Raw genomic sequence first — 11455 nt, forward strand, 5'->3', positions numbered from 1 at the left:
TGTAGAATTCCTGCTGGAATATCCTTGCCTGAAATATGGAAATGTGAAATTTTTTTTAATTTAAATACATCTGTTTGAAATTAAGAAGAGTCACTTTTACTGCACCGTTTTATTTATGATGGCCTCTATGTGGATAATGGCTGACAGAGGCCGACGGCAAGCGCTGGTGTTGATTCTTTGTCTCATCGAGCTGCGCGCAGTGGCTGGTCAGGCTCGGTATTCCATCCCGGAGGAGCAGGCCGAAGGATCGTTTGTCGGAAACATTGCGAGAGATTTAGGCTTGGATGTTGCGAGGCTGATTTCAGGTAAAGCTCGTATTATTACAAAAGGAGGCCGACAGTATGTGGATTTAAACAAAGACAAAGGCATCCTTGTCATTAAAGAGAGAATCGACCGGGAGGAACTGTGTGGAAAGACGACGCCCTGTAGCTTCAGCTTCGAGGTGATTTTAGAAAATCCTATCCAGCTTTATCGTGTGACAGTGGAGGTGACGGATATAAATGATAACAGTCCGTCGTTCCCAAAAGACGAAATTAGCTTGAAAATTGCTGAAAGTGTAGCATCAGGGACTCGCTTCTCATTGGAGAGTGCAGATGACGCTGATGTTGCTAACAATGATATTCAAAAATACACACTTAAACCATCTGATCATTTTAAACTAGAAGTACAAAACCAGCCGGATGGAGGAGGATTTGTTGAAATGGTTTTACAAAACCCGTTAGATCGAGAGAAAGAGGAGACTCACAGTCTCGTGCTGATTGCTTCAGATGGCGGGGAGCCACGGAGATCAGGGACAGTGCGTATTCATATTACTGTGCTGGATGCTAACGACAACGCTCCTGTATGCAGCCAGCCTGTTTATAAAGCAGATGTCAAAGAGAATTCTCCTGAAGGAACCGTGATAACCACTGTGAGTGCAAATGACCCGGATAAAGGAGTAAACGGACAGGTAACATATTCTATAGCTCATGTCGCCAAAGAGACGAAACAGCTTTTTGAAGTAAATGTTCGAACTGGAGAGATTAAAGTCGCAGGTAAACTCGACTTTGAAAAATCTAAGACTTATCAACTGAACGTGCAGGCTAGTGACCACGGAGGTTATTCAGATACATGTAAAGTTTTCATTCAAATAACTGATGAAAATGACAACGTCCCTACAATACAGCTCATGTCATTTTCGAACTCGATATCTGAGGATTCTCCTCCAGGTACAACGATAGCTGTTCTTAACGTGGATGACGAAGACTCTGATGGCAACGGTGCTGTCAAGTGCTCCATTAACTCTGATGTACCTTTTAAAATCGAGTCTTCATTAACGGGATACTACACCATAGTAACTGAAGACTTTTTAGACAGAGAGAGTATCCCTGAGTATAATCTCACCATAACTGTGTCTGATCAGGGCTCTCCGCCTCTGTCAAGCAGTAAGAACATCAATGTAAAAGTGTCTGATGTCAATGACAGTCCACCCAAATTTGATCATTCAGAATACACTAAAGCTGTCGCAGAGAACAACTCTCCTGGACTTTCTGTGTTTACTGTGAGTGCTAACGATGCAGACTGGGGCCAAAACTCCCGCATTTCTTACTTTTTGCAGGAGAGGGACATTAATGGGCTGGCTGTGTCTTCGCTGGTTTCAGTAAATTCAGATACCGGTGTTATTCATGCAGTGAGATCGTTTGATTACGAGCAGATCAAGTGGTTTGAATTTAATATAACTGCACGTGATGCTGGATCCCCTCCTCTGAGTTCAGTGGCTACAGTTAAAATAATAGTTCAGGACCAGAATGACAACGCTCCTCAGGTTCTGTACCCAGTCCAGACTGGTGGCTCTCTGGTGGCTGAAATGGTTCCTCGTTCAGCAGATGTGGGCTATCTGGTGACTAAAGTGGTGGCTGTTGATGTGGACTCTGGACAGAATGCCTGGCTCTCCTATAAACTGCAGAAAGCCACAGACAGGGCGCTGTTTGAAGTGGGCTTACAGAATGGAGAAATCAGAACTATCCGCCAAGTCACTGATAAAGATGCTGTCAAACAAAGACTGACTGTTATAGTGGAGGACAACGGACAGCCCTCTCGTTCAGCTACAATCGTTGTTAACGTGGTGGTGGCGGACAGCTTCCCCGAGGCGCTGTCGGAGTTCACTGATTTGACCCACGACAAGGAGTACAATGACAACCTGACTTTTTACTTGGTCTTGGCTCTGGCTGTAGTTTCCTTCCTCTTCATCACGTGTCTGGTGGTTATTATATCAGTCAAAATCTACAGGTGGAGACAGTCTCGCATCCTGTATCACTCCAGCCTGCCTGTCATTCCATATTATCCACCACGTTACTCAGACACTTTGGGGTCAGCGACTCTTCCCCATGTGTACAATTACGAGGTGTGCAGGACGACTGACTCCAGAAAGAGTGACATGAAATATATGCAACCGATGAGTCAAAGTTTAGTGAGTGTGGACGGAGCTGGAGACGATGTACCACAAGTGGATAAGCAACTGTCAGCCAACTGTTCCCAGATGTCTACTCTGGTGAGTGATAATCCAGTCTTTCCTGTTCCATTTTCTCATGCTCAGCACGCACGTTTAAATGTTAGTGAAGGTTTTTAAAAATCGGTTTAGTGTAGTTGTCTGTGGTCCTGATTTTTTTGGTTGACGCATTTTAAGTAATTTTTCAGTACTTACAATCGTCATTCTCCGTATGTGTAGCTACTAAAGATGGTAGGTCTAAATGCTTCACCAGAAATTTCTTTCGCATACAAGGAGGAGGGGAGCAAGTGAATCAGCGTTCAGGGCACCGAGACTGAGCAGGTCTCAATCACAGCATTTATTCCAGAGAAGGAAGAAAAAACGGAATTAACAAACACATTTTAAAAGACACTTGTGCAATAAAAAACGTTCTCTGTATGGTAAAATCCCTGCTGACAGGAATAAATATACACTATTCAAGACATAATACAATACGATGTTTCTCATACACTAAAATTCCCCCCACAGTGCCGTGATACCACTGTCCGGCCACGCTCAGACAAGTGCTCCTTGTATTTAGAACCAGGAGAGGAATTACTTTTCCGAAATAGAGCTCATGACAGCCAGAAAGCCAAGGAGCAACTTCATATCTCGGCCCTGTGTCTCTCTGACGGGTGCGTCGCCTCACAGTCCAGCCGCACTCCACACTTGGGGCTCCTGATTACTGCAAACGTGGCCGCCCTCGTAGCAACACCATGAAGCAGGCAGACACTGGCCAGCAACGTTATCGGCACGGCCGCTGCGACCCTCCTCTGACAGCGCTGCACCCGGCGCACAACAGTTTGGAAAGCGATACTCACATATGCTGTCGATTGGACGCGTCGTCTCCCACTGTCGCCCTTGTTGCTGTTGGGATTTGGTCGCCGCGTTACGCTGGCCGGTCCGTCTCCGAATGACCCGTCGCAACCCACGATCAGGCAGCAGGTCCGTCTTTTCCCACGCTGGCTTTCACGCGTTCCTTTCCCCTGTCTCTGCGCCCACCCTCTCCTTTAACAAGTCCGTTCGGTGGCTAATAGGCCACCTCACGGTACGCCAACACCTCAAAAGGTGCCTGCTATTGTCCGCCCAGTCCACAGTGGATTAAAACACGCAATATAAATATCAGGGTAAAACCATGCAAATAAAATCAGTACTGTACGCACTCATACACAATAAGAGCAAGACAACACAAACGATAAAACAAACACAAATTTCCACTGTGTGACATATGTTGGGATATTGTTTTTATTTGTACCACTATTTAATTTTTATTTAGTAATGCATGTTACGTGAGGCTGGTCTAAGTTTAAAGTCCTTTTACTTCCATGTCCGTAGTACAATTTCTGACACTTCAAAGCTCCACTCTCTGTGTATTCATAAAAAAACAAAACAAAACTGGCTAACACAGGCCAGATATTTTTTTTTTAATGAAGCTGACATTGTCCACAGTTTTTTTTATAATATCTTTGATTGGGGTATTCATTAATATTATAATCAATTATGGGGCGTGGCTCAAGAGTTGGCAGTTCTTCTTGTAATCAGAAGGTTGCCGGTTCGAGCCCCGGCTAGGACAGTTTCGGCTCGGACAGTTTCGGGCTTGTGTCCTTGGGCAAGACACTTCGCCTACTGGTGATGGCCAGAGGGGCCGATGGCGCGATATGGCAGCCTCGCTTCTGTCAGTCTGCCCCAGGGCAGCTGTGGATACAACTGTCGTTTGCCTCCACCAGTGTGTGTGATTGTGAGAGTGAATGAATAGTGGAATTGTAAAGTGCTTGAAAAGCGCTATATAAATGCAATCCATTATTATAATTATAATCAAATTGTGACATATGCATTCACCAGTAAACGGTTCATAAATGATTAGCCATTCTTACTTTCTCAAATTGTGTTTCTGATTAACCTAATAACATACGGATCTCTTTAGCACGAGGTCATTTGTATTACAATATGAAAGGGAACAACATAGACGATTGCAAAAGAAAACAAATGAAAATAAACGGGAATTCTGATAAATCAATGGAATATATAGGAAATCTGCTTTTCCTTCTTCTTTCCCCTTCCCTCCAAAGAATCTCTAACTTTATAGAAATAACTACTTTCTCCTCTTTTTTCGTGTTCGCACACTTTTTATTAATTGGTTGTACAGATAATCTTCAGTATTTTTGTTATATCTACGGTGGTTATAACGAAATTAAGTTTGCATGGAATTTGAATAAAATGTTATATCACTGTCATCATATACTTAAGGCATTTATGTAAACATGCTCTGGTTATTTTATGCGCTATATATTGTTTTCTTTGCCTCTATATTAGCTCAATAATTTTATTTAGTAACAAAAAAAATGCGTTTAGATCTAACCTTTTTCAGTAATTCTGCATTTCACTTACATTACCTTGTGTGGGCTCTGAGTGCCGCTGTTGATACGTCACTGAGTATTTGTTCAGACCCTTAATACAGCGGCCCTCCCCTTTGTATTCACTCAGTGTTATAATACTTGGAGCGAAGCTTCTCTGTTCCGTCACGGATTCAAGTGTAGAATCTCTCCTGGAGTCTACTTGCTGAAAATATATAAACGTGTTGAATTTTTGGATTACTAACATCAGTTTGAATTTAAAAACAATTACTGTGTCTGTAACACTGGATTTATGATCGCCTCTGTGTGGATAATGGCTGACAGAGGCCGACGGCAAGCGCTGGTGTTGATTCTTTGTCTCATCGAGCTGCGCGCAGTGGCTGGTCAGGCTCGGTATTCCATCCCGGAGGAGCAGGCCGAAGGATCGTTTGTCGGAAACATTGCGAGAGATTTAGGCTTGGATGTTGCGAGGCTGATTTCAGGTAAAGCTCGTATTATTACAAAAGGAGGCCGACAGTATGTGGATTTAAACAAAGACAAAGGCATCCTTGTTATTAAAGAGAGAATCGACCGGGAGGAACTGTGTGGAAAGACGACGCCCTGTAGCTTCAGCTTCGAGGTGATTTTAGAAAATCCTATCCAGCTTTATCGTGTGATAGTGGAGGTGACGGATATAAATGATAACAGTCCGTCGTTCCCAAAAGACGAAATTAGCTTGAGAATTGCTGAAAACGCTGCATTAGGCACTCGCTTCTCTCTCGAGAATGCAGATGACGCGGATGTTGGCGTTAATGATATTCAAAAATACACACTTAAACCATCTGATCATTTTAAAGTAGAAGTACAAAACCAGCCCGGTGGAGGCAGGTTTGTTGAAATGGTTTTACAAAACCCGTTAGATCGAGAGAAAGAGGAGACTCACAGTCTCGTGCTGATTGCTTCAGATGGCGGGGAGCCACGAAGATCAGGGACAGTGCGTATTCATATTACTGTGCTGGATGCTAATGATAATTCGCCAGTGTGCAGCCAGCCTGTTTATAAAGCAGAAGTCAAAGAGAATTCTCCCGAAGGAACCGTGATAACCACTGTGAGTGCAAATGACGCAGATAAGGGAGCAAACGGACAGGTAACATATTCTATAGCTCATGTCGCCAAAGAGACGAAACAACTTTTTGAAGTAAATGTTCAAACTGGAGAGATTAAAGTCGCAGGTAAACTCGACTTTGAAAAATCTAAGACTTATCAACTGAACGTGCAGGCTAGTGACCACGGAGGATTTTCAGATACATGTAAAGTTATCATTCAAATAACCGACGAAAATGACAACGTCCCCACAATACAGCTCATGTCATTTTCGAACTCGATATCTGAGGATTCTCCTCCAGGTACAACGATAGCTGTTCTTAACGTGGATGACGAAGATTTTGATGGTAACGGTGCTGTCAAGTGCTCCATTAACTCTGATGTACCTTTTAAAATCGAGTCTTCACTAACGGGATACTACACCATAGTAACTGAAGACTTTTTAGACAGAGAGAGTATCCCTGAGTATAATCTCACCATAACTGTGTCTGATCAGGGCTCTCCGCCTCTGTCAAGCAGTAAGAACATCAACGTAAAAGTGTCTGATGTCAATGACAATCCACCCAAATTTGATCATTCAGAATACACTAAAGCTGTCGCAGAGAACAACTCTCCTGGACTTTCTGTGTTTACTGTGAGTGCTAACGATGCAGACTGGGGCCAAAACGCCCGAGTTTCTTACTTTTTGCAGGAGAGGGACATTAATGGGCTGGCTGTGTCTTCGCTGGTTTCAGTAAATTCAGATACCGGTGTTATTCATGCAGTGAGATCGTTTGATTACGAGCAGATCAAGTGGTTTGAATTTAATGTAACTGCGCGCGATGCTGGATCCCCTCCTCTGAGTTCAGTGGCGACAGTTAAAATAATAGTTCAGGATCAGAACGACAACCCCCCTCAGGTTCTGTACCCAGTCCAGACTGGTGGCTCTCTGGTGGCTGAAATGGTTCCTCGTTCAGCAGATGTGGGCTATCTGGTGACTAAAGTGGTGGCTGTTGATGTGGACTCTGGACAGAATGCCTGGCTCTCCTATAAACTGCAGAAAGCCACAGACAGGGCGCTGTTTGAAGTGGGCTTACAGAATGGAGAAATCAGAACTATCCGCCAAGTCACTGATAAAGATGCTTTCAAACAAAGACTGACTGTTATAGTAGAGGACAACGGGCAGCCCTCTCGTTCAGCTACAGTCATCGTTAACGTGGCGGTGGCGGACAGCTTCCCTGAAGTGCTGTCGGAGTTCACTGAGTTGACCCACGACAAGGAGTACAATGACAACCTTACTTTTTACTTAGTCTTGGCTCTGGCTGTAGTTTCCTTCCTCTTCATCACGTGTTTAGTGGTTATTATATCCGTCAAAATCTACAGGTGGAGACAGTCTCGCATCCTGTATCACTCCAGCCTGCCTGTCATTCCATATTATCCACCACGTTACTCAGACACTTTGGGCACAGGGACTCTTCCACATGTGTACAACTACGAGGTGTGCAGGACGACTGACTCCAGAAAGAGTGACATAAAATATATGCAACCGATGAGTCAAAGTTTAGTGAGTGTGGATGGAGCTGGAGACGATGTACCCGAAATAAACAAGCAACTGTCAGGCAACTGTTCTCAAATGTCTACTTTGGTGAGTCATTTTTTTTTAACTATTAAGATCCTTTTTTTCCTTGTGTGTGTGTGTGTGTGTGTGAGAGAGAGAGAGAGAGAGAGAGAGAGAGAGAGAGAGAGAATGTGTGGCGTTAAGGTTGAATCTTCCAGATGCGCTTAAATGTCGCTGTCTGTGGTGCTGAAACGGTCAACTGACCCATTTTATTTCGACGCCTGTTTAAATGGCCCAGTTATTATAATATTTTATTTAATTTAACCTCGCTTATTATTACCAACGGAAATAAAATAAATATTTTGATTAAAATGGGACTTTATTCTCCCTGTGTTCTTTTTGGCTGACATATTCATCCATATTATGATATTATTTAACAAATACTTCAACCATTAAAGGGTTTGTTAATGATTTTGCAAATGTTTTTTAATGACGTTTCTCTGATTTAATCAATAAGCCATATATTTCTGTGTTTTTGTAGCAGTAAGAAAGGAAACAAAATAGACCCTTTAATTAGAAAAGTTGTTAAAAGAGAGCTTAACCTCACTTCCAGACTATCCGTAATCGTTTAGACTTTACTACTTTTTTGTCCATTTAACGTACATGCTGTTTTATGTCATTTATTGAAGTGTTAATATTCAGTGTTGTAGTTTTTTTTTTTTTAAATAATGAATTGAGATGATAAGAAAATTAAAATTAAGTTACATTTGGTAACATTGTCATCTCATACTGAAGACACTTTGTTTGAACAGGACCTGAAGATTGTTTGAGAATCTAATGCTCCTTTTTCTTTCGAGTTCTTCTCTAATTATTCTTCACTTTGTCAATCAAATATTTCTGGATTATAAAAATATTTAAGCTTCTACAAGATACATTACCGTGAATGAGCTCTGAGTGCCGCTGTTGATGCGTCACAGAATTTGTGTCAGACCCTTAATGCAGCGGTCCTCCCTTTTATATTCACTAAGTGTTATAATACTAAGCGAGACGCTGCTCTGTTCCGTCACGGATTCAAGTGTAGAATCTCTCCGGGAGTCTGCTTGCTGAAAATACATAAATGTGTCGCGTTTTTGGATTAATAATATCAGTTCAAAGTTAAAAAACAATCGCTGTGTCTGCACTGTTGGATTTATGATTGCCTCCATGTGGATAATGGCTCACAGAGGCCGACGGCAAGCGCTGGTGTTGATTCTTTGTCTCGTCGAGCTGCGCGCAGTGGCTGGTCAGGCTCGGTATTCCATCCCGGAGGAGCAGGCCGAAGGATCGTTTGTTGGAAACATTGCGAGAGATTTAGGCTTGGATGTTGCGAGGCTGATTTCAGGTAAAGCTCGTATTATTACAAAAGGAGACCGACAGTATGTGGATTTAAACAAAGACAAAGGCATCCTTGTTATTAAAGAGAGAATCGACCGGGAGGAACTGTGTGGAAAGACGACGCCCTGTAGCTTCAGCTTCGAGGTGATTTTAGAAAATCCTATCCAGCTTTATCGTGTGACAGTGGAGGTTACGGATATAAATGATAACAGTCCGTCGTTCCCAAAGGACGAAATCAACTTAAATATTGTTGAAAACGCTGCATTAGGGACTCGCTTTTCTCTGCTGAGTGCAGATGACTCCGATGTTGGCTTTAATGACATTCAAAAATACACACTTAAACCCTCTGATCATTTTAAGCTAGAAGTGCAAAACCAGCCGGATGGAGGCAGGTTTGTTGAAATGGTTTTACAAAACCCGTTAGACCGAGAGAAAGAGGAGACTCACAGTCTCGTGCTGATTGCTTCAGATGGCGGGGAGCCACGGAGATCAGGGACAGTGCGTATTCATATTACTGTGCTGGATGCTAATGATAATTCGCCAGTGTGCAGCCAGCCTGTTTATAAAGCAGAAGTCAAAGAGAATTCTCCTGAAGGAACCGTGATAACCACTGTGAGTGCAAATGACGCAGATAACGGAGCAAACGGACAGGTAACATACTCTATCCCTCCTGTTGCAAAAGAGACGAAACAGCTTTTTGAAGTAAATGTTCAAACAGGAGAGATTAAAGTCGCAGGTAAACTCGACTTTGAAAAATCTAAGACTTATCAACTGAACGTGCAGGCTAGTGACCACGGAGGTTATTCAGATACATGTAAAGTTTTCATTCAAATAACCGACGAAAATGACAACGTCCCCACAATACAGCTCATGTCATTTTCTAACTCGATATCTGAGGATTCTCCTCCAGGTACAACGATAGCTGTTCTTAACGTGGATGACGAAGATTTTGATGGCAACGGTGCTGTCAAGTGCTCCATTAACTCTGATGTACCTTTTAAAATCGAGTCTTCATTAACGGGATACTACACCATAGTAACTGAAGACTTTTTAGACAGAGAGAGTATCCCTGAGTATAATCTCACCATAACTGTGTCTGATCAGGGCTCTCCGCCTCTGTCAAGCAGTAAGAACATCAACGTAAAAGTATCTGATGTCAATGACAGTCCACCTAAATTTGATCATTCAGAATACACTAAAGCTGTCGCAGAGAACAACTCTCCTGGACTTTCTGTGTTTACTGTGAGTGCTAATGATGCAGACTGGGGCCAAAATGCCCGAGTTTCTTACTTTTTGCAGGAGAGGGACATTAATGGGCTGGCTGTGTCTTCGCTGGTTTCAGTAAATTCAGATACCGGTGTTATTCATGCAGTGAGATCGTTTGATTACGAGCAGATCAAGTGGTTTGAATTTAATGTAACTGCGCGCGATGCTGGATCCCCTCCTCTGAGTTCAGTGGCGACAGTTAAAATAATAGTTCAGGACCAGAACGACAACCCCCCTCAGGTTCTGTACCCAGTCCAGACTGGTGGCTCTCTGGTGGCTGAAATGGTGCCTCGTTCAGCAGATGTGGGCTATCTGGTGACTAAAGTGGTGGCTGTTGATGTGGACTCTGGACAGAATGCCTGGCTCTCCTATAAACTGCAGAAAGCCACAGACAGGGCGCTGTTTGAAGTGGGCTTACAGAATGGAGAAATCAGAACTATCCGCCAAGTCACTGATAAAGATGCTGTCAAACAAAGACTGACTGTTATAGTGGAGGACAACGGACAGCCCTCTCGTTCAGCTACAGTCATTGTTAACGTGGCGGTGGCGGACAGCTTTCCTGAAGTTTTGTTGGAGTTCACTGATTTGACACACGACAAGGAGTACAATGACAACCTGACTTTTTACTTGGTCCTGGCTCTGGCTGTAGTTTCCTTCCTCTTCATCACTTGTTTAGTGGTTATTATATCAGTCAAAATCTACAGGTGGAGACAGTCTCGCATCCTGTATCACTCCAACCTGCCTGTCATTCCATATTATCCACCACGTTACTCAGACACTTTGGGCACAGGGACTCTTCCCCATGTGTACAATTACGAGGTGTGCAGGACGACTGACTCCAGAAAGAGTGACTGTAAGTTCGGCAGAGCTGGTAGTCAGAACGTGCTGATAATGGACCCCAGTTCTACAGGAACGATGCAGCGGATACAGCGTGAAAAGAGCATCCTGGATGAACCAGACTCTCCTCTAGAGGTTAGTTTAATGATCCACTGATTTTATTAACATTCAGTCAATTATATTGGAATAGTTTAATAGTCTTTAGTTTATTTTCTAATCAGTTTGACTTCAGTTACATGAGTCACTATAAAAGTTGATTTTCTTAAAGTATGTACGTTGTTTCTTTAAGTTTTATTTATTTTGCTTGCAGCTACAAACCAGTTTCAAGATGTCTACTGTAATCAGAGTATATGTTTGAGTTTATTTCTTTTACAGAGGACTCAAATTGTATTACTCATGACTGTGCTGCACTACTCTTTTTCGGTTTTTCACGTGAAGTATTTAAGCATCCTCTATTGTTTTCATTTTAGTGTTAATTCACTCCTGAATCGTTAGTCC

The 11455-nt window shown here is 42.8% G+C and overlaps 2 protein-coding genes across 2 annotated transcripts; both read left to right on the top strand.

Annotated features, from left to right (window-relative positions):
- Positions 1-5173: 5173 nt before the first annotated feature.
- LOC102790846 (protocadherin gamma-A6-like) lies at positions 5174-8027 on the top strand. The gene is made up of 2 exons (XM_087851898.1): positions 5174-7420; positions 8022-8027. The coding sequence occupies exons 1-2, from the start codon at positions 5174-5176 to the stop codon at positions 8025-8027; spliced, it is 2253 nt and encodes a 750-aa protein (XP_087708024.1).
- A 366-nt stretch (positions 8028-8393) lies between these two features.
- Positions 8394-11113, top strand: LOC148106180 (protocadherin gamma-A7-like). The gene is made up of 2 exons (XM_087851901.1): positions 8394-9029; positions 10317-11113. The coding sequence occupies exons 1-2, from the start codon at positions 8672-8674 to the stop codon at positions 11111-11113; spliced, it is 1155 nt and encodes a 384-aa protein (XP_087708027.1). The 5' UTR covers positions 8394-8671.
- The last annotated feature ends 342 nt before the right edge of the window (positions 11114-11455 follow it).

Source organism: Neolamprologus brichardi, chromosome 2 (assembly GCF_056152115.1).
Source record: "Neolamprologus brichardi isolate AB-2024 chromosome 2, ASM5615211v1, whole genome shotgun sequence".
NCBI classification, from domain to species: Eukaryota; Metazoa; Chordata; class Actinopteri; order Cichliformes; family Cichlidae; genus Neolamprologus; species Neolamprologus brichardi.